General features: G+C 39.1%; 1 protein-coding gene across 6 annotated transcripts; it reads left to right on the top strand.

The window, feature by feature from the left end:
• Positions 1–1,112: 1,112 nt before the first annotated feature.
• Positions 1,113–21,209, top strand: LOC142444998 (uncharacterized). 6 transcript variants are annotated; one of them, XM_075546477.1, is made up of 6 exons: positions 1,113–1,168; positions 11,922–11,974; positions 13,483–13,609; positions 14,191–14,301; positions 14,683–14,866; positions 15,405–21,209. In XM_075546477.1, exons 2-6 carry the CDS (start codon positions 11,927–11,929, stop codon positions 16,858–16,860), a joined length of 1,926 nt encoding a protein of 641 aa, XP_075402592.1. In that variant the 5' UTR covers positions 1,113–1,168; positions 11,922–11,926; the 3' UTR covers positions 16,861–21,209. The 6 variants fall into 6 exon arrangements, with proteins under 6 accessions (XP_075402592.1, XP_075402608.1, XP_075402583.1 ...); XM_075546493.1 differs by having other exon boundaries at positions 1,116–1,168; positions 13,403–13,609; XM_075546468.1 differs by lacking the exon at positions 1,113–1,168 and adding an exon at positions 1,475–1,624.
• Positions 21,210–23,752: the final 2,543 nt, after the last annotated feature.

Below are 23,752 nucleotides of genomic sequence, written 5' to 3'. Positions count from 1 at the left end.
AGGGACTGGTTTCTCCTGTCAACACACCGAAAGTATGAAAGACGAAGTCTTACCTCTAAAGAGCACTCTGGTCTGACGTTTTCCATTACATATCAGTCTGTCCTTTTATCAGTCCATGACACTTTCAATATTCTTCTCCAGCACCACAATTCAAATGCATCGATTCTTCTTTGGTGTACCTTTTTCGATGTCCAACTTTCACATGCATATAATGCAATGAAGAATACCATTGCTTGGGCCAGGAGCACCTTAGTCTTCAAAATAATATCCTCGTTTTTTAATCCTCTAAAGAGGTCCTGTACAGCAGATTTACTTGAAGCAATACCTCTTTCGATCTCTTGATTGCTGTTTCCAATGTGCACTGACTGTGGATCCAAGTAACACAAAATCCTTGACAAATTCAACCTTTGAAAAATGTAATGTGTCTTCTTTACATTGAAAGTTGTAATTCATACTGATATCAATAGTCCTTGATCTTCATCAGCAAGTGCTTCAATTTGTCCTTACTTTCAGCAAGCAAGGTTGTGTCATTTTGATCCCACAGGTTGTTAGTAAGCCTTCCTCCAATCCTGATGTCGCACTATTCTTTATATAATCCAGCTCCTCTGATAATTTGATCAGCATATAGATTGAACAATGATGGTGAGAGGATACAACCTTGAGGCACCTTTCCTGGTGTTAAACCATGCAGCATTCCCTCGCTCTGTTTGTACAACTGCTTCTTGATCCACGTACAAGTTCCAAATGCGCACAAGGAAGTGTTCGAGAACTACCATTAGTCTCATGGTTATCCCTAGTTTATTATCTGAAACACAAGGGATAGCCAGGTCACTTGACAGCAAATAGTCTGTGATTTACATTTAAAAAAAATTGCTGTATCCTCTCCCTATGGCCAGGTCCCACTCCACAAGTCTAGCAAATCAAATCCCTTGACCACCCTGTTCAGGGTTCTGACTCTTCCTCCTCCAGAGTGCCTTAGCCCAGGATGAACCACGTCTAGCAGGTTTTTTGGACGTGCGGTAGAAGGGGCCACCACGTGGCCCCGCCCCGCCCCGCCCCTGGCGGCCCGCCCCCTGGCGGCCCAGCCCGGATCCCGGAAGCGGAAGTAGGCGTCTGAGCCTGCGCGAAGTCGGCGGCCATCTTGCCCCTGCTCCCTCCCGCGGCTGAGGTAAATTTCCTCCCTAGTCGGCAGCTCTGCCTGACCCTGTTTAAGTCCGCTTCGCGGCAGGCGCGCGGAGCGCTCGGCTTTGGGGTCGTTGGTCGGCCTGGGGGTCGTTGGTCGTCTTGGGGACGGTCGCCCGGGGCCCGCGTACAGCCCTGCGGCCGCGGCAGCGCCCGAGCCGAGACCTGCCTCCGCTGGGGCCGACTCACCGGAGCGGGTCCTCTGGGGCGGGTCCTGCCGTCCGGGCGGTGGAGGTGCAGGGAGAGGGGGCGGACGGAGCCCTTACGGGGCGGGTCTCCAAAAGCAGCCTTTTCTCTCTTCCCAGACGCGGGAAGCGCCTCTGCCCACTCGGGAGTGGGGCCGCATCCTCTCCTCACGGTGTTCGGTGGGACGCCGGGGTGGGGGTGGGGGAGTCCGCCACAGTTTGGCCCCTCCCCCCCTTGATGATGCAGGAGGAAATAGGTAATACGTGCATTTTGCCCTGCCTGTAGGCCATCAGGTCGATGCATTCCTTGTATTCAGGTGCATCAGTGTGAGCTGCTTTCTCTCTATGTATTTGTTTATTTTTAACCCACCCCCTTGGACCAGGCTCGCTGGGAGTCGGGATGGCATGTGTGGTTTTGGCTTCCCATCCAGTGCCCTTGACTATTTCACTCATACAGATTCTTTGAACTTCACACCGAAAACCGGTCACCTGCCAGTAGTAACCTTTCAACGACCACATTTGCATTCCTTTAATTTATTTTGAATCGGAGCAAACAAACACACCCACATTGGACTGGACCTTGCTTTCTTGCCTTGTTCTTGATCCCCCAAGGACTTGCCTTAAGGTGAAATCCGGTGTTTTTGTTCTGTGTCTTGTAGGTTACACAAGTTTCTGTTCCTAGTCCAGCCTGTTCCCTTGTAGCCCTAGGGAGTGGGAGTATTATCACCAGCAGATACTGGAATAGATGAGTCCCTGTTTTTCACCTAAAGGAGATATCTTAAAAAAAACCAACCTGTCAGTAATATTAATTGATTAAAAAGTTAACATCGTGTATTGCTAGGATGAAACAAACCATTCAGAATATTCATCTACTTATTTTCCTAGTGTACTGGCATTTTTATATATGTGAGTAGTATATTTTGTTTTGCATTTCCCACCAGCCTGCTGGGGAGAAAAATGAAGCTCTTTGCTCTTGTAAAGATTTATAACCCCAGAAACCATATATGTGGCTTATATGTAAATCCCCATATAGGTAGATATAGAGGCTTGGACTTGCCCTTCTTTTTATTCCCTTAACTCAAAGAACATTGGAGGGGGACATGATTTGAGCCCTTTCCAGGATGTCGAAACTGTCATTTTGACTTGGAGTAAATCCAAGAGTGCAGAATTCTTGAGGGGCAGGGTTCGAAACATGGAAACAACCCCTGTTATCACTGTTTACACTAGATGGAGGCTCTCAAACAACACTTCGCTTCACATTTTGAGATCTTTAAAAATCAGAGACTGTCATTTTGTAGCAATACTTTATGACCTAGCCTTATATACAATTACCCAGCCGCGTATTGATTTCCAGTATTGGCTGAAGCAGTGCTTTATGCTTTTGCCTGCTACCCAGCTTCCCTAGATTCTGTAAAGGTAAGTGTGCCCTTTCTAATGTGTTGCATTTTTATGTGCTACACATAATACCACCTGATACATAATTTTACTTACTCCTATTGTAGCATCCATGTGTAAGTAAATCGCAAGGAGACCGTGTCTGACCTCTGGCTACACCAGGGAGAAAGAATCCAATTCTATGGGATTGCCATAAGGCAAAGGTCAGACAGCTCCACCCTGACTCTACTTTTCTGTTGGGTTCCTGTGATCCCATCCAGTGGCCGCCCAGAACTCATTGACAATACTCCTCTATTAAGGGGCTTGTTGAGGAAGTTAATAGGTTATGACAAGTCTGGTTCCGGAAGCCAGCCCTCAGCTCTGTTTCACAGTTCATTGTCTTGGTGCTGCTCTTCCCTTTTGTGTCATGGTCTCTTTCCCCCTGGGCACAGTCTGCCTCCTTTGCTCTCTCCTGCAGCCTCTGGTGCCTCAGATCTTCAGTTCTGCTACCTCAGACAGAGATCTCAGACACGCTTCACTGCTGACTCTTTTGATGGTCCTGGGATTTATATGGAGTGTTTAAAAAATTTTTTTTTTTAAATTTAAGCAGACCATACCCCCAAGGAAGCAAAAGGTGGTGAGTTTAGTCAGCCGTCTACTAAGGTGATGACTTGGAATACCTCCCACTTTAATCCTGTAACAGATAACTACCTCTAAATTTGGATTATAATGATAGGCATAGAGGCCAGAATTTACATACAATACATCACAAAAAGGATTATGTCTAGAAGGGCCATAGTCAGTAATTTGTTCAGTGCTATATCCCTTGTGTTTATATGTAGGAAGGTGCGGTTAAATATTGCCTGAAAGAATTTGTCAAAGCAAGGGAGTAGGAGATAAGGCCTTAAAGGTGGAGTGTGCAAAGACATGGCATTTAACACAGTAAATTCTTCATTTGTTTGTGCTCCATAGTGCCCAACGGGCTTCTAAATAAGTCTTAGTAATAACCTGGCCCTTAAGACAAACTTAATGTCTAGGGCCTTAATAATAGCTAAATTGCAGGGGGGGGGATCGGGGAGGGAGGGGGATGGGGGAAAAAAAAGGGAAACCGAGCTGATTCCAGGAACCCAAGTGGAAGGTGAATTATGAGAGTGACGAGTGCAACGAATGTATAAGGGTGCTTTGCTCATTTGATGTATGCACAGATTGTGATAAGAGCCTTATGAGCCCCAATAAAAAGATTAAAAAAAAAAAGAAAGAAAATGATTAGGGCAAAGAATGTACGGATGTGCTTTATACAATTGATGTATGTATATGTATATGTATGGATTGTGATAAGAGTTGTATGAGCCCCTAATAAAATGTAAAAAAAAAAAATAGCTAAATTGTGCAGCATCTGTTCAGAAATATAGTAGGTAGGAATTTAGGGTTTGAAGATAAAATAGATCTGCCTTCATAATTGGGTAATGTTGAATATGTGGTTAATTGACTTCTAAGGTTCTCATCTATGAACTGATCATAATATTTGATTTTTAGAGTTTCTATAACAAGTTAAAGTATCTCTTTGCAGCATTTAAAGAAGTAATATGGTCTGTTAATATAGGAAAAGTATTACCAGTTTCATTGACTTAAAATACACTGCTTGATCTAGTGCAGTGGAAGAAACTATTGAGTTGTTTGAAATTTGTGAATCAGCCTTACAATGCTCACAGAACCAGATGATAGAAGATGGCAACTTCTCAAGTCGACTTAAGTATTTTTGTTCTGCTTCTGCTGTCCTTCCTTCACAGGCAGATTTTAACTTAAGAATCAGTATGGCTATCTCTTCTCTGCCTCTTGCATGTGAAATTCAGTGACAATGCTTTTTCTCAGAGGCCATCTTTTTGGTACCTTAATAACACCTCAAGTTTCCAGTGAGTAAGTGCTGGCCTTGGCCAGCAATGCCTACTTGCCAAGGGGTGCAGAATCCTTAGAATGGAGTCCCTAGAAATTTGGTGCATCAGACACTGCTTTCTTGGATTTGACACAAAACCAAATCCACCACCGTCGAGTCGATGCCAACTTATAGAGCTCTGTAGGACAGGGTGGCACTGCCCCCGGGAGTTTCTAAGACTGTAACTCTTTACTGGAGTAGAAAGCCGCGGCCTTCTTCCAAGGAGCGGCTGACGGTTGGGGTTAGCAGCCCTCCTCGTAACCACTACAACATCAGGGTGAATAGTCTCATATTTGAAGGTGCTGCCTAATAACTTGTGTTTTATTGTTGTGGGCACATTCGTGCCTGAACTTGTTTAGACTTCAGTAAACTTACAAATTGTGACTCATGGCCTCTTTATTTTTTTTAAAATGAATAGTTACTGAATTTTCGGTGAAAGTTTACACAGCAAGCTAGGTTCTTATTTGACAATTTCCACACATTGTTCAGTGATATTAGTTACTATACTTACACTAGGTTCCCTGATCCCTTACATTCTCATCTTTAGTTTTGAGTACTTTCTGAGTTCGGTCTCATACTGAGAATTTCTAAGTAGAACAAACACTAATCTTACAAGTGATCACTTTTAGTTTATCTGTTAATTTGGTGTCTGTTAAAATATGGGGTTGAGATTGTTTCAGTTCTAGGTGTAACAAGTGATTCAGGATGACAGTCTCAGTGAGTTTCTGCCCTCTATGGTTTGTTGTTTTAATCTGAAATATGGAGAATTTGAGTTCTCCATGTTTTTCTCCATTTTAATCCAGGATCATCTATTACAACTCCAGTCAGAATGGTCAGTGGTGGTAGCCAGGCACCATCTAGTTATTCTGGTCTTGGGAGAGGAGGTTATAGTTTGTGTAAACATGTTTCTTTGAGCTTTTGGTTGTCTTCTTACTGTCTTGCTTCTAGCCAGTAGAGACTTATCTATAGTGGTGACTTAGATAACTGCTTGCAAGTTTTTTAAGACCCCAGATGTTAACGTTTTACAGTTTTCTGTAGATTTTTAAAGATTAAATCCGCATTGGGTGAGTTGCTTCTGAAGATTTTTCTCACAGTCTGTAGGTTTGTCTGTTTATACTGAATCTTTTGATGAGCATTGTTAAAAAATTCAAAACATTTTATTGTTAACTTGGCAAAAGTTTATAGAGCAGATGATCAATTTTACATTAAAAAATTAATACTCATTTTGTTTCCGCTCATCCACTGCATTCATCTCGCTTACCCTGTCACTTATTCTACTTCTTTTCTGTGTTTCCTGTTTCCATTTCTCCTTTTCCCCCTAACACCCTGTACTGTTTTTGGGTAAATGCTGCCCTGTTGATCTTAGTTAATTATTCCACCACAAGGGTGAGTTCAGTTCTTGACCATGGGCCGTAATGATGTTGGGGATTCCACCAGTCTGCATCTGACCAGTAGTTCAGGTCTCTCTGATAATTTTGAGTTTTGCTCTGTGTTTTTCTCCTACTCTATGTGGAGCCCTTTAGTCCTTTCTGTAACAACTGGTAGTGGTAGCTGAGCACCATCTCGTTCTGGTCTTGGGATTGTTGAAACTGATGAGCCATTAGTCCACTGAACTGTGTCCATGTGTCTTTCCACTTTTATCATTGACCTTTCCTCCAGATGGGGAGTAAGCAGCGGCTGCACCTTAAATGGCTTGTGCCTAAGTTTTAAGTTTTTATAAATTTTATTTATCTACTTTGTCATTTTCTTTTTGTACATTTGTTGTAATGTTTTTACATAAAATTTAATCTCATAGTAAAATTTAATCACTTTAACATTTAGGTCTTTGATTCATTTTTAATAGTTTTTGTTTATGATGTGAGGTATGGGTCTTGTTTCATTTTTCTGTAGGAATATACCGTGTTGTTATTAGATTGTTTTGGCTCCAGTGAAATGGACATTAATCCCTTGTTGAAGATCAGTTGTCTCTAGATGACTGGGTTTAATTTTGACTTCTTGCTTGTACCCCATTGGTTTGTTTGTAGCTTAGTAGGCGGTACATTGAGCTGCTAACCGTAAGAACTGTGGTTGGAACCCACAAGTTGCTCTGGAGGAAAACAGTGAGGCTATTTGTGCTAATAAAAGTTGAAGGTCTTGGAAACCCCAAGTGCACTGTTTCTCTTTGCTACAGTGTCACTGTGAATTGGAATTGAGTTGGTGGCGGTGGTTTTTTGTTTGTTTATGTTTTTGTGTGTGTGTCTGTTGAACCAGTACTAGGTTATTTTCATTACAATGGTTGTATAGTACATTTTGATATTGGGGAGTATGAGGTCTCCTTCCTGCTTTGATTATTTTCTCCAATGCTTTGGCTATTTGGGGTTTTACTTTTTTATGAAGTTAGTCAATTTTTCCATTTCAGTAAATAATTATATTGCGTTTTCTTGTAGCTGTAGATCTCTTCAGGTTGAATTTTAACTGTATTAAGCCTTCCGATCCATGAGTATAAACGTTTTTCCACTTTTGTAGGTGTCTTAGTGTCTTGTAAGGAGCCCTGGCGATGCTGTTAGAAAGAGTTCTAATAACTTGAAGGTCAGGGCTTCAAACCTACCAGCTGCTCTGCTCCAGAAAGATGAGACTTGTCTGTTCCTGTAAACATTTCTGAAGCCAAGGAAACTATATAGGATTACTGTGAGTTGAAATGAATTCAATGGTAGTAGGCTTTATTTTATTTAATCTTTAGTTATTGTTGTTAGTTATTGTCAAGCAGTTCCCGCCCACAGCAGCCCTATGAACAACAGAATGAAACACTGCCTGGTCCTGTAGCTTCTTCACAATTGCTGTTGTGTTTGAGCCCATTATTGCTGCCACTGTGACATTCTCTCTTGTGGGCCTTCTTCTTTTTGCTGCCCATCTACCAAGCATGATTCCTTTTCCAAGGACTGGTCTCTCCTGATTAACATGTCCAAACCAAAGTACATGAGATGAAATCTTGCCATTCATGCATCTAAGGAACATTCTGTTCGTACTTCTTCCAAGATAGATTTTGTTGGGCGCTTTTTTTGCAGTCCATGACACTTTGAACCCCCATTTCCAGCACCATAAGTCAAATGCATAGATTCTTCTTTGATCTTGTGTATTCAGTCTCCAACTTTTACATACATACGAGGTGATTGAAAATGCCATGACTTGAATCAGGCATATTGTAGTCCTCAAAGTAACATCCTTTCTTTACCCAATGCCATGCATCATTTGATCTCTTTTGACTTTTGCTTCCCTGAGCATTGATTGTGGATCCAAGCAAGATGAAGCAACTTCAGTCTTTTCTCCTTTTAATCCCTACTAGTCCAGCTGTGAAGATTTTGTTTTTCTTTACTGTGAGTTGTAATCCATACTGAAGCCTGCAATCCTTGATCTTCATCAGCAAGTGTTTCAAGCCATCTTCACTTTCAGCAAGCAAGGTTGTGCCATCTGCTTTTTGTGATTTTGAACCCTACAGTATTTTCTTATTCGTCTTGAACCATTGCCTCCTGATCTTTGTACAGGTTCTTCATGAACACATTGAAGTGCTCTGGAATTCCCATTTTTCTCAAGACTGTCCCTAGTTGGTTATGATCCACACGGTTGAATGTCTTTGCATAGTTAGTAAGACACAATCATCTTACTCTAGTCTTCTCTGCTTTCAGCCCAAATCATTTGATATCAGCAATGATAGTAGTGTTTTATAATTTTCTTTGTCTCTTAAAAAAATCTTATTGGGGGCTTATACAGCTCTTATCACAATCCACATCCATTGTGTCAAGCACATTTGTACATGTCATCATTTCCAACACATTTTCTTAATACTTGAGCCCTTGGCTCGTGTTTTATAATTTTCATTGTATAAGCCTTTTATGTTCCTGGTTAGGTTAATGCTTAGATATTTTATCAATTTGAGAGCTACTGTAAATGGAATTTAAAAAAAATTCTTTTTCATGTAGTTTTTTTAGTATAAAGGAACCCATTCATTCTTGGTTCTTTGAGGTGTATACCCTACAACTATGTAAAATGCTGCTATTTGTTTCAAATTTTTATTTTAGAATTTTTAGGCTCGTCTATGCATAGGACTATGTCATCTGTAAATATAGTTTTGCTTCTTTCTGATTTGGCTCTCTATTATTTACTCTTTTTGTGTTATTGCTCTGGCTGGGACTTCAAATACAATGTTGAATAAGAATGGTGACAATGGACATCCTTTCATTTCTATTCTCAGAAGGAAGGCTCTCAGCCTTTCTCTGTTGAGTGTAGTATTGGCTGTTGGTTTTGAAAATACGTATTTCCCTTCTATTCCTAATTTGCTGATAATTTTTTATCAGTAAAGGGAAGGGTGTTAAATTTTTCTTAAATATCTTTTGCATTAATTGATATGATTATATGGATCTTTTTTGTATTTGTATGGTAGATTATAGTGATTACTTTTCTAATGTTGAACTAACTTTTTAATCCTGGTATGAATCCTTCTTGATCATGGTGATGATTAAAAAAATATATGTTGCTGAGGTCTGTTGGCTAGAATTTAGCTGTTTGTTTTTTGAGTATTTTTTATTCTAAATTTTCTCCTTTTGTTTGGGTGCGATTTTGTAATGAGCCTTTTGCTAACTTTTTATCTTATAAATGTTTTGTCATGACAATTTTTTAATGGCAAGACTAAAAATAATATAATATAAAAATTAAAATATAAAGAGTATGAAAGGAAAGACTACCATCAATATTTAAAAAGCCAGGGAAGAAATTTTTTGTCATGGAACAAGCAAGAAATAGTTGAGGTTAGATCAATTTCAGGTTGGATCAAGATGGAGGTGGCCAAGTGTCAAAGTTTTCCATATTAGATCTACTGTAATCAAGTTTACAGTAATCCCTGTCTGATGATAAAGCTGTTTGAGTTTCTTGCCTGTGGTTAGAAGGGATCTGCCAGAGGCTTAATCAAACTGGATACTCTGTAGATGGATTTTGGGCTCTCATTGTCGCCCACAGCCTTTTACAAATCATGTGTTCACAATTTAAGCTCTGATAGTTTTCCTTTTGTCATATTTGGATTTTGTTATTTTCATCTTTGGATGACATAGGCTGGTGTGCTTTGTCCATATGGACTTAGTTGACACTTCACTTAGATGGCTGCTTATTTGAATATAAGCCTTTGAGAACTCAGACACTATTCCATTTGATAACTGGGCACCATCTGCTTTCTTCACACTTTGTGGTATATCACCCTTATTTCAGTGATCCTTTCATGAGTATCAGCAGGACCATGTTATCAGAATTAACTGTTCTTGGATTGGGGCAAGGTTAAGTCGGAGCCCAGAATCCATCTGCTTGTCCATGGATTATATTGGACTCTGGTTTACTTTGGTGGTCATAATTATGGCCAAACAGCCCCCCTTCCCCCAAGATCAACAACAATGACAGCAAAAAGCCAGCAAACAACGGAAAAACAATTGCATAGATACCATCAACAGTTTTTCCAATGACACAGAACTCAAGCCACTGTTTATATTAGTGTATACGAGTACAGTTCTGCCTCCAGCTGCACCCCATGAGTTGTTGCCCAGCACAGTCCAAATGCCCCATGGATCTTGAGCTCTGTTTATACTGAGCATGGGATTGGTGCCAGGAGAAAACTTCCTGTATCAATTCTTTCAAGTGTAGATTCCTGCCCAACAGTTCAAAACCTGTCATATCAATGCAAGGGGAACATTAAGGTACTAATTATATGGTAATTGAGTCCCTTTCCATTGGACACATGCTCAGCCAGGGGTTACACCCAATGTTCAGTGACTGCCGCTTCCACATTCCCAGGGTGGCCCCTCTCTGTTTTCTCTCCGATTAGAGTATCCTAGTCCTCAGTTGAAGGGTACAGGGGTTGGTTCATTCAGTCATGCCTCTGTGTTGAGTCCTTCTTGTGTGGCTTCTGCGGGACATACTATACAACTTAGAGTTACAATAATGTTTAACAATAGTAGTTAATGTATAAACAACATAACCTGTACCTGATAGGCTCCTCTAGGTCTATCGTTGTGTCTCTATTTACATCAATATGTAACTATATTTGATGCTTATTTATTTTATTTTTATTTTTCTAAACCTAAACCCTAACCCTCACCTTAAATCTAACACCAACCCTAACCCTTACCCTAACCCTACGTCTAACTGATGCTTATTTATTTTATACATATTTATTCCAAATTTGATGGGAGCTTCCACTCACCATGTTGTTTTGTCTCACCATAATTTGTATATGATCAGCAAGGGCCAGATGACTTTACCCCTGAAGACCCGATTGCTTTAGATTTTGTATGTATGTGTATGATTATTTTGTAGTCATTATGTATTTAGAGTCAGTCTTGGTGGCATAGTAGTTACCCATTGGGCTGTGTGGTAGTCACCTAATCTGGCGTCAATTTTAGGATTAAGAGTGTAGGGATGGAGTCTAGGCCACCAATCTAGAGATAACCAATGAGACTTCTATGTGAGCATGGGCTTCTCCTGACAATTTTGGGAAGTCTGGGACTTCCTCCTTGGAGGCGAAAGACACTTCTCTCTCTTTCTCTCTCTCTGCTACTCCCTGGGAGACATTGCAGAAGAGAAGCCACATGGATGCAACCAGACCTCTGAAGCAGGAGAAGCCACAGAGACCCCTGCCAGCACTGAGATGCTTACAAAGCCACTGGATCCAAAGACTGTACCCCACTGGCTCGTGATGGTCCTGCATATGGCTTCATTGCATGTGTTTTGTGAGTCTGAAGAGGACTTTATAGATTGGTATCGGACATATGGGCTACTATCGGACTTATAGCCTTCGACTGGACTGATTTGGGACGTTTTCACAATGTTCAATTCCTCTTGTGTATATAAATCTCTCCTTTATATACTTATGCGTGTTTATGAATTTGTTTCTCTAGTCTACCCAGACTAATACAGGCTGCTAACTGCAAGGGCAGCGGTTTGAAATCACCACTATTCAGTGGGAAAAAGGCCAGGCTTTCTACACCCATAAAGAGTTACAGTCTTGGAAACACACAGGGCCAGTTGTGCCCTGCTCTATAGGGTTGCTGCTAGTCAAAATCAAGTTGATGGCAATGAGTTTTTTGGAGTGTGTTTTGCTTGGAGGGTCCATAATAGTTGATGTGGTGCACTATCTTAAACTCGTGAATATGGTAATTGTGGGGAGGCCTGAATTCTGTGCTTTTGTGACCCAATGTTAACTTCTTAATGTCTTGCCTTTCTTTATAAAGGGGGCATGGAGGAAGAAAGAATAGCTGCTGACTTAACAAAAAACATGACCCGGGTAAGTGAAAATTTAAAATCTCCAAAAGTTTTTTCATTCTACCAGGTCATTTAGTACATCCTTCTAATTGTGTAGAGCCTGTATAAGATAATTAAGTTTTTCAGTCTTTGAAGACTTTACTATTTCTGTTATAATTCAATTCTGTAATTTTAATGTAAAAGTCAGACAATATGTAAGCAAATCTTTTATTGTGTTAAAATAAAACTTACAGAAACAGGCTTATGGGTGGATTTAGCCCATGCAACAAACTCTCGGGTTTGATGAGGAAGAAAGGAAAAGTTCCCAGTTATTTATCGATTTTATTTACAGGGTCTAGATTCGACCCTGTGTCATAGGTGCTGATTGCTATGGTAATTTAAACTTAGTATTGTGGTAACAGAAATACCACGAGTGAGTGGTTTTGAAGAACCACGCTGTGTTTTCTCTGAATTAAGGAGGTTAGACGTACAGATTGAGGATATCAGCTCTGGAAAAATTTCTTGTCTTTTCTAGCCTCAGTGTGTTTCTTCTTTCCTTTGTGATCTCTGAATGACAGCCCTCTTTTCCTAGTTTCTCTGTGCTCTTTCTCTCTCGAAAGTTATTAGGTTTGTGGCATACCCTGCACTTATCTGGTGTTAACATAACAAGGCCTTATCAGAAGTGCAGGGATTAGGATTCCAACCCATATTTTGGGGTGTGGAGTGAATCTGGAGGGACACAGTTCAATCTATAATTGTGAACCATAAGGTGAAAATTTCGTTTGTAACAGGGAATTAGATGGTATCAATTTGGAAAGTTATATGGCATTTCTCATTTCTGCCACGTATTCTGTATTGTTCTAGACCAGGGGTTGGCAAGCTTTTGAAATGGAAGAGCCAATCCTATGCCTCACAACAATTTAAAAATTATTCAAGAGCTGTAAACATATTTTTGCAAGCAAATGAAATCACCATTATCTGAATAATATCCTTTAAAATATTTCAAGTTTATTTACTTCAGAGTCACCTGTGCACACCACACACAGCATATGGCTCTAAAGCCAATTTGTCGACCTGTGTTCTAGACCATGAAAGTAGAAAGAAATAAGACTGGAATTGGTCACTATCAGACTGTTATTACTCTAAAGATAAGATTTGTTCAGTCAGAGCATATGTGAATTAAAAAAACAAACTCACTGCCATCAAGCCAATGCTGGTTCATAGTAATCCTATAAGACTGCCCTTGTGTGTTTCTGAGACTGTAACTCTTTACAAGAGTAGAAATCCCTGTCTTTTTCCCATGGGGCAGTTGGTGGTTTGAACTGCTGACCAATGGGTAACCACTGTGATATTAGGACTTCTGTATATGTGACTTGAAAAAGAAAATCATTTGATGCTTGAGTCGTAGAATAAAAGTTGAGAGAGCACAGAACCTTCTGAACTTCCTGTGAATTGATTCTCATTTCTTCAGTGCTGTCAGCCACACCTATTCTCCTGCACACATTAGGGGAGTTGGTACCTTGCTGAACCAGAATATATGGAATATTTTAGGACTCAGTGGTCTTCGAAGATGTGGTTGTGGACTTTACTCAAGAGGAGTGGGCTTTGTTGAATCTTGCTCAGAGGAAACTCTACAGAGATGTGATGCTGGAAAACTTCCAGAACCTGGCCTCATTAGGTAAGAATAGCAATAAATAATCCTGTATTTTGTCGTATAGAAAACAATTTTATCTTAAATTCAACAGTTTTTCACGATTTTAGTTAAGGAATGGGACTGCATTGATAAATAAGACAGACGTGGTCCCTGACCTTAGAGAATTTAAAGAGTCTAGTGATTTTTCACCATAAAAATATACATGTATCAATTAAACTATAAATTCTATGATTGGTGCCTTTCGTATTCCTAAAACAAAATGATAAAATATGTGTTCCTTTGCTTTATTTTACCATCACGTTGGGGACATCTTGTTGGAGGTAGATATTCTGTGAGGTTGTTTATGGAAAACATAGTGTTCTGTCTGTGAGTGTCTGATCAATTTATAATATTGAAAAATAGTTGTGAATACCATGTCAGTTTTGATATTAACAGGCTGCTTTTTATTTTTTCGCACTGTGCTCTTTATAAATTGGACAAATATTTTACTTCATTTAAACTGAGGTTTATTATCTTACATCTTGAAGACTAAAGTTTTGGCCTTGTCTCATGGAAATGTTTGTGGTTATTGTTTTTCCTCATAATATGCCTTTTTCTGTTGTCAGGTTATTTACTATATATACCTCATCTGATCTCCCAATTGAAAGAAGAGAAGGACCTGGAGATAGTAGAGTGGGGATTTATTCAGGGCCCTTTTATAGAAGAGCACAAGGAAGGTAGGAATACTTGGGGAAGAAAGTGCCCTGATTGGGGGTTTGTAAATTAAACCTGCTGCAAATTAAAAAAAAAATCGGTTTTTTCTTTTGTCTAAGGAGACTTATCTTTTATGGATACTTTAGCTACTTTTGTCTTTGTCAGTCATCTCACATTTTCCAGCTTTGGATAAAACCTTCCATATTATGTTTTTGAAAGTTAGTATTTGGTCATATGCATGTATCCAATTCTTTTTTACTTTGTTCTCCAAATTATGTCCGGTTTTTGTTTTTTTCAGTCCCAATCTTCATGGGATTCTTAGCTAGTTGATTACCATTTTTACTTTTGTGTAATTTGTTACTAGTCATGAAACAACCAAACTCGTAAAAATCTTTCTGTTTCAGGCATTAAAGTTCAACTTAAAATCAATGAATCAGTTGCTCAGCAAGATATTTTCAGAGAAAAAATATCCAATGAACAGGAAATAGTACAGTTCAAAAGAAGTGATTCCTGGTCATCCAATTTACATGCAAATCAAGAGTACCATAGTATTGACAGTCAGAACAGTAATCATGAGAGACATTTAAGGTGAGTGGCACTCATGTAAAAGAAAACAATATATTCTCTTTCACTGCCACCAAGTTGATGCCAACTTATAGTGACCTTATAGAAGAGGGTACACCTGCCCCATGACCTTCTAAGAAGGTTTACAGGAGTAGAAAGCCCTAACTTTCTCTTGCTGCTGGTGATTTTGAGCTGCTGACCTTGTGGTGAGCAGCCCAATGGGTAACCACTATGCCATGAAGGCTCACTCCTTGGGAGAGAATTTTAAAATGTCATGCAATTTAAAAGACTTGGGCATATAAATCTAGGTTTAAAAAGTGATTTCTCAAAGAATTTTCACAAGGTAGCATTTCCACAAATGTGATTGAAATATTGAAGGTGTGACACTTAATTTACTTGCAAACTATTATAAAAATTCCTTAAGTCAGAAACTTGGTGGCATTACTGGCTGTGGTATTGGCTGTATGAGAATGTTCATCATATGACTTGACAAGCAGCACAATTTATGTATTTCATGAAAATTGTGAAAAATTATTAATTATGTGCCTTTTATTTTCATAAGTTGTGTGGCGAAGAACATCCCTGAATATAATGAGGGAAATCAATGTGAGAAATCCTGCAGCCAAATTCCAAACCTTGATGTGGTCAAGAGAACTACTGGAGTAAAGCCCTACGAATGCCATGTATGTGGAGAGGCCTTCATCAATCATTCATCCTTTAAGAATCACTTTAGATCTCACACTGGAAGCAAACCCTATCAATGTAAGGAATGTAGAAAATCCTTCCATTTTCTTGCTTCTTTTAAAAAGCATGTAAAAACCCTCATTGATGAGAAGCCTTATGAATGTGAGGAATGCCACAAAACCTTTAATTGTTCTTCATCCTATAAGACACATATAAAGAGTCATACAGCAAAGAAAAAGTGTGAATGTAAGGAATGTGGGAAAACTTTTAGTTGTTCCTCATCCCTCACAGAACATAAAAGAATTCATAGTGGAGAAAAGCCTTATGAATGTAAGGAATGTGGGAAAGCTTTTAGTTGTTCTTCTTCCCTCTCAAAACATAAACGAATTCATAGTGGAGATAAGCCATATGAATGTAAGGAATGTGGGAAAGCTTTTAGTTCTTCTTCCCACCTTATAATACATATAAGAATCCATACTGGAGAGAAGCCTTACGAATGTAAAGAGTGTGGGAAGGCCTTCAGTGAGTCCTCAAAACTTAATGTTCATGTGAGAACACATACTGGAGAAAAACCTTATAAATGTAAAGACTGTGGAAAAGCCTACAATTGTCCTTCGTCCTTGAGTATCCATATGAGAAAACACACTGGAGAGAAACCTTATGAATGTCTGGAATGTGGGAAAGCCTTCTATCTTCCTACTTCTCTTAATACACATGTGAAAAATCAAAGTAGAGAGAAACCCTATGAATGTAAAGAATGTGGGAAAGCCTTTAGTTGCCCTTCATCCTTTAGAGCACATATGAAAGACCATACTGGAAAAGTACAGTATGAATGTAAGGAATGTGGGAAAAAATTTGGCCGTTCTTCATCCCTCACTGAACACTTAAGAACCCACAGTGGAGAGAAGCCGTATGAATGTAAGGAATGTGGGAAAGGCTTTATTAGCTCTTCTCATCTCACGGTACATGTAAGAACTCATACTGGAGAGAAACCTTACCAATGTAAGAAATGTGGGAAGGGCTTTATTTACCCCTCAGCTCTTAGGATTCATATGCGAACACACACTGGGGAGAAACCTTATGAATGTACGGAATGTGGGAAAGCATTTCGTCATTCTTCATACCTTATTGTACATACAAGAATGCACACTGGAGAGAAACCGTTTGATTGTCTCGAATGTGGAAAAGCTTTCAGTTGTCCTTCATCCTTTCGAAGACATGTGAGAAGCCACACTGGAGAGAAACCGTATAAATGCAAGGAATGTGGAAAAGCCTTTGTTTGTCCAGCCTACTTTCGAAGACATGTGAAAACTCACACTAAAGAAAACTTATGATGGTAGGGAATATAGGAATATCTATATGAATTTTTTTCAACTCTTAATGCAATATATGCCATATAGAAAAGCCATGCAAAAATAAAGAAAGACTTCAGTTGTCACTCATCTATTGAAGCTTTTGGGTTTCAGTTACCTTTTTTTAAAGGTATGTGTACAGACTACGAGTGTGCTAAACTTAAATGACTAGTTTGATGAAATTTTGCATGTGTTCTTTAATAAACAGCATATTTCTAGGACTCTAGAAAATTCATCCATGCCTGTTCTCAATAATTGTCCCACAAAGGCAACCACAATTTTGACTCATCCAAGGGGATTTCAGAAAGTAAGTTGACAAATTTTATTCTTCAGTTCCATTTTTACCTGATATGTAAAGATGGTGGGTACTCTTTTCATATGCTTATTGTCTATTTGGATGTATTTTGAGTGCAACTGTCAAGCCTTTTGTCATTTTTTGGGTTTTATTGATTTGAAGGCCTTTCTGTTTTTTATCATTTATTTTATGTACATAAGTATCTATATAAAGACACATTGTTTTTCAGAATTGACTCAATGCCAGTGGATTATGTATGTATATTATTACTTATGCATATATATATATATATATATATATATAAAATCATGTATTTGTTGTTAGGTACTGTTGAGTTATTTTCAACTTGTAGCAACCCTATGTACAATAGAATGAAGTACTGTCATCCCTACTCATTCTGATGTTAGAGTCCTTGATGTCTCATTGTGCCTTGTTGAGGGTCTTTAACTTTTTCACTGATCGCTACTTTACCAAGCATGATACCCTTCTCAAGGGGCAAGTCCCACCAGATGAAATGCCCAAAGTACATGAAACTTAAGTGTCACTATTCTTTTTTCTAGGGACCATTCTGACTGTACCTCTCAATACAGACTTTTTTGTTCTTCTGGCAATTCATGGTACATTTAATATTCTTGCCAGCACTGTAACTCAAGGGTACCAATTCTTTTTAATTGTTTAGCTTTCTTTTTAAAAACAATCATTTTATTGGGGGCTCATACAGCTCTTATCACAGTACATACATTGTGTCAAGCACACTTGTACATTTGTCGCCATCATCATTTTCAAAATATTTTCTTTCCACTTGAGCCCTTGGTATTAGCTCCTCTTCCCCCCCCCCCTCTCTCCCTCATGCACCCTTAATAATTTATTGATGAGTTTTTTTCATGTCTTACAATGGCTGATGTGCCCCTTCACTCACTTTTCTGTTTCCCATGCCCCTGGGAGGGGGTTATATGAGATCATTGTGATTGATTCTCCCTTCTTTCCCCCAACCTACCCTGCCCCTCCTGGTATGATTGCTCTCAATATTTGTAATGAGGGGTTTTCTGTCCTGGATTCCCTGTGTTTCCAGCTCTTGTCTGTACCCATGTACATGCTCTTGTCTAGGCAGATTTTCAAGGTAGAATGGGAGTCATGATAGTTGTAGGGAGGAAGCATTAAAGGACTAGAGCAGTCGTTCTGAACTTGTGGGCCACAACCCCTGTGGTTATGTACCTACTTTTACTTCAGTGAACATGTTGGGAAGGTGAGCATCATGGAATGCCAGTTTAATAGAGCTAAGTGTTCTTGCCTTGAGGGAGTTCTTGAGTAGAGGCCCAATGTCAATCTGCTGCCTTAATACTAAACCTATAAATATACCCCAAATACCAGTGGAAGCACCAATTTTACCAGAAAAACTGTATAAAAATGTGCTGAAAAACTTGGTTTATACACGAGTATATACGGTAAATATAGTTATGTATGTACATACCTGTATTTAGACTTCTATAAATGCCCTTTGCCTCCTAGTTCTTTCCTCTATTTCCTTTTACTTGCCTCTTATCCCATTATAATGTTTAGCCTTCATATGGATTTCAGTAATTCCTCTCAGTTACATTGCCCTTGATCAACTCTACCAGGCCTCCTACACCCTCCCTGCTGCCAATTTTAGATCATTTGTTGTTCTCTTGTCTCTGGGTTTGTTAACACCAACTTCCTTTCTCTGGCCTTCCCTTTTCCCATGTCCTCTGGGAGCCGCGGGTCCCGTTGTTTTCTCCTCCAGAGTATTTATTGTGCCTGTCTTATCTAACTAGACATGCAGAGACAATAATATACACAAAATAAGACAGCAAAACAAAGCAACAAGAGAAAACAAAACAACAAAAAGCCAAGGACAAAAAAAGTTTAAGATCTATAAATAGTTTAAGGTCCATTTGTTGATCCGTAGGAGTGTTTTCTGGTTGTGTCTGATGGGGTGCTACACCCTGGCCCTAGTCTAATTTTGGTGTTCCCTGGGACTTCATTGCTTTAATTGTTTAGCTTTTTTATGCATATAAGGTGATAGAAAATACCAGTGACTTGAGTCAAGTGCACTTTGACTCAAGTGTTCTTTAGTCCTCAAAGTGACATCTACATCTGTAATCTTTAACACTTTAAACGGATCTTTTGCAGCAGATATGCCTAACAAGTATGTTGTTTGTTTTCTGATTGCTTCTTTCTTGGGCTTTTTTGTTCATCATGATGTTGTATATTCCCCCAATTGTAGAGATGTTTGCTGTCTTGATGTTGATGTGCAATCCATATGGAAGGTTTTAGTCTTTGATCTCCATTGGTATGTTCTTCCAAGCTCAGGGTTGTTCCGCTTGCATATCACAGGTTGTTAATGAGTCTTCCTCCAATCCTGATGTCAGATTCTTCTTTTAGCCTAGTTTCTTCGATTTCCTCAGCATGTAGATAGAGTAATGTAACATTGTCCAGTGACACTTTGGTTGTCTTAATTTATTCCAGATTCGTGTTGAAGCACCTAAGAGTTGAGAACTGAACATATTTTACCCATAAGATAATGGAATGCCAAATAATTGGTTTTGAGGACCAACAATTACACTTATAAATCAATTTTTCCAAGACTTTAGCACAAAGCTAACAGCCCTAGATTGTAGACATGCCCCTATGAAGCACCTAAACAGAATAATACATTAAATATCTAAACACAGTATATAAAATTAAAAAACATTCACAGATACTTTGACTCATAGGCTTCCTGGCAATACTAGGAGCTGGAGGGAAATTGCAGGAGGAGAAATGTCCTATTTTGCAAGGAGAGTCTCTTTCCATAATGACTGCTGGCAGTGCTTTCTGAGGCTCTTTGTTTTGTGGTTATCAATTTCACACCTTTTACTACATCAGGCGCCTTTTCCCCCCATAAAAATGTTGATAATGTCGACTTTGAGATGTTTTATTCCGGCACCAAATTAGAAAAGCGGTGACTTGGTTCAAATTTCACAATGATTTTTCTTTAACTATTGTCATTCTCACACTTTTCCTCTTAGGTTTGTTGCTAGTATCACTAACTTTTTTTGGAGTCATTGTTATGATATTTTATGCAAATACAATGCAAAAAATGAAGAAAAACCCAACAAAACAAAAGCCCCAAACACTGGCAAATGTTTTAACACAACACAAGCTTGTCTCAGGGAAAGTGGCTCTTGGACTAAAGTGTCACCCCTTTGTGTCTGATGTGAAGTATGATGCATGAGTTATCACATGGATTTCAAGTTGATTTCCAGTTGGACTATAGAGCAACGTTATGAACACCAATCTGTTTGAGCAGTGGAAAGTTCGAGCTTGAAGTAATTTAACAACTGAGGTATCACTGTATATAATCTATAGACAAAAATATATTTATATTGCAAATCATCTCCTTGTCTCTGCCTTGTTTTTCTACTCCTTTGATTTTTCTAAACTCTCCAAGGAATCTCCTGGTTTGGTTACTGAAAAGTCTTTGGGCATAACTCCAGGTATGACTGGATGCTGGGGTTAAAAAGATGTTTGGATGGGGTTTGTCTCCATATCCTAGCTGTTCATTATCCTACCTGATTTTCTTCCTATTGAGCCCCTGACGCTCTAGGTGCCTCTCTTTTCTTGAGGAGAAAGAAAATGAACTTCTGAACAGTTGCAGCATAATTATCATCGAATCATAATGACAGTGATTAGCTCATTTGCAACCACAATCCAGTCACTGTCTTTGAAAGTACTGGAATGCTCTAATTGGCTTAGGGCTGACACCACACTTATCTAGAAACAAGAATTAGAGTTTGTGTCAGGGTCCAGGTACTTGTGATGCATATCCAAAGGGCAAGAGTCAACCTGAGCTGTTAAGTACTGACTAGCCAGTTCTGACTCAGTGACCGAATATATAATAGAACTGAACCCTTTCACATTCTGCACCACCCTCACAAATCAGTGTTAGGTATGACCCCATTGTTGTAGCCACAGTGTCATCCATCTTATTAAGGTTCTTCCTTTTATTCACTGCCCTTCTATTTTACCAAGAAGATAGCCTTTTCTAGAGACTGCTCTCCTGATAATATGACTGCACTGGCCTGGGATGAATTGTCAGCTTTCATGTTGTGCTAGCTGGTCTTGGCTGTGGGAGAGATCTAGGAAGTCAGGAAGAAATGCCCTTAAAAATCTTCTCAGGTCAGGTGTTACAGCTTTTCCATTTTGAATGAGCATAAAAATCAACTGATTGTTGCTTAACAAGTATTTGCTTGGACCAAGAAATGACTATATTTTGAACCCCCCCCCCAGACTTTATCACTGCATTTTATATTTAGATCTATGATCCAGTTTGAATTATTGTATGATATGAGATGGGATTAGTGTTTGTGTGTGCGTCTGTCTACTTTTATCAGAATGATTTATCAAATAGACCATGCTTCTATAGAATTTCTGTTCCTTGGTCCATTGTCCTTACACCAATACCACACTATCTTAATTTATGTTGCTGTATTTTTGGGAATCAGATAATGAGAGTCTTCCAACTTTATTATTAAAAAATTTTTATACTTTCTATTTTCCCGTTACTATTCATTTTAGAATCTCATCACAAATCTTTTGTTTGGAAATGCATTGACTTGAAACAATAACTTTGTTTAATTTATTTCTGGTATGTAGTATGTTTTACTTTGTATTAATTTTCTTTTCAAACTGTTTTAGCTAATATGTAGAATTAAAATTTGATTTTGCACATTAACCGTACAGTTAGTGACATTTGCAAATTCAATGAATTGTTCAAGAATGTGGATTGGTTTATTTTCTATGTATATAATGCCAATAGCAATAAAATGTTTTATTTCATTTCTAAACTATTATTATTTTTGTATTTGTTCTATTAATTTACACGGAGGGGTATAGCTTAATGGTTAATTTATTGAGCCAAGTGGTTTGGCACATTTGACCAGTTGCTTTTGTTCAAACACTAGATGGTGCCAGAAAAGTATTTCTATATGATTAGCTTTTAAATCAGTCTAGTAAAGGCAATGCACTCCATCATGAGGATAAGGCCGCCTCTGATCACTTGAAGATCCTAAGAGGGAAAACAAGTTTCCCAAGGGAGGAAGAATTCTGCTTCAGGAAATAAATACATTTCATGACAATGTTTCCAACCCACTGTCTCTCTGAACTCACTGCTCTCCAGTCAGTAGTGACTCTTAGTTACTACTGTGGGATATGGTAGAACTGTTCCTGTGAGTTTCTGAGACGGTAAGTGATATGGGAGTAGAAAAGCCCACCTTTCTCCCAAGGAGCTGCTGGTAGTTTTGAACTGCCAACCTTGTGGATTACAGCCCAGTGAGTAACCACTGTTCCACCAGAGCTCCAATATCACACTGTCTGACCTGGCAATTATGGCCACTTTTCAGCCTCTTGTGTAACCTATGTTTTGAACGTAAGATTACTATCTGACCAACTGATTGTGGTATTGCCAGCTGATTGTGGTATTAACTCATTTCTTAAGCGAGCCCTGGTGGCAGAGTCAGACACAAATTGGGCTGCTAGTACAAGATTGGCAGTTCAAACTACCAGCCTCTCCATGGGAGAAGGATGAGGCTCTCTACACCTGTAAAGATTTATAGTCTTAGAAACCCTCAAGGGCACTTCTACCTGTCCTGTAGAATTATTAGAACCAACTTAAAGTCAGTGAATAATTTTCTTAAATCAGTCCATCTCTCCCCTTCTGTATATACCTTGTCTATCTGGTCTTTCTCCCTTTGGTTCTTTTACTTGGGATAATCCTGACTAATATGAATTAAAATGGGAATCTTTTCCTTGATCCCAGTCTTGGGAAAGTGTTTAGTATTTCATCAATATATATAATGCCATTGTTTGGTGCTGAACAATCAGTTCTGACTTATAGTGACCCTGTGTACCACAGAACGAAACACTGCCCAGTATTGCACCATCCTTATAATTGTTCTTATTTTTGAGGCCATTATTGCAACTATTGTCTCAAACCTACTACTAGGTATATGTTTTAATAAATACCTTTATCAGATCAAGGACATAACCAGTTCCTAGGATTTTAAAAATCATGAATGAATATTTTTATTCAGTACCTGTCCTACAGTTACGCATGTTTTTGGAAACTTTTTTTTTGGTAGGCCACTGTAATTCTTGATAAAACAACCTGCGTCCTGGAATAGGACCACAGTCAGACACTAGTGTATTCTTTATATATGGGAGAAAGACTAACTCAAATTTTACGTAATGTTTTCCAAAATGGTACCGACATAAAATTCATGATCCCTTTACAGAAGGGTCTCGGGGAGATGAGCCAGTCAGGGTGCGATGTAGCAATGATGAAACATACAACTTTCCTCTAATTCTTAAATGCTTCCTTCCCCCAACCCTACTGTCATGATCCCAATTCTACCTTGCAAATCTGGCTAGACCAGAGGATGTCCACTGGTACAGATAGGAACTGGAAATGGAATCCAGGGTGGATGATCCCTTCAGGACCAGTGGTGTGAGTGGTGATATTGGGGGGATGGAAGGAGGGGGGGGGTTGGAAAGGGGGAACCGATGAAAAGGTTCTACACG

Source organism: Tenrec ecaudatus, chromosome 1, assembly GCF_050624435.1.
Source record: "Tenrec ecaudatus isolate mTenEca1 chromosome 1, mTenEca1.hap1, whole genome shotgun sequence".
NCBI classification, from domain to species: Eukaryota; Metazoa; Chordata; class Mammalia; order Afrosoricida; family Tenrecidae; genus Tenrec; species Tenrec ecaudatus.
The sequence above is the reverse complement of the archived record's forward strand: the minus strand, read 5'-3'. Positions and strand labels throughout refer to the sequence as shown.

What these genes read in the sequence shown, in the direction of transcription:
- LOC142444998 (XM_075546461.1), top strand. Translation starts at nt 11,339, where the DNA reads ATGCTTACAAAGCCACTGGATCCAAAGACTGTACCCCACTGGCTCGTG. An exon ending in GGCTTCATTGCATGTGTTTT is followed by an intron (nt 11,421 to 11,921) that starts GTGAGTCTGAAG and finishes TTCTTTATAAAG; the next exon opens with GGGGCATGGAGGAAGAAAGA. An exon ending in TATAGAAGAGCACAAGGAAG is followed by an intron (nt 14,302 to 14,682) that starts GTAGGAATACTT and finishes TTTCTGTTTCAG; the next exon opens with GCATTAAAGTTCAACTTAAA.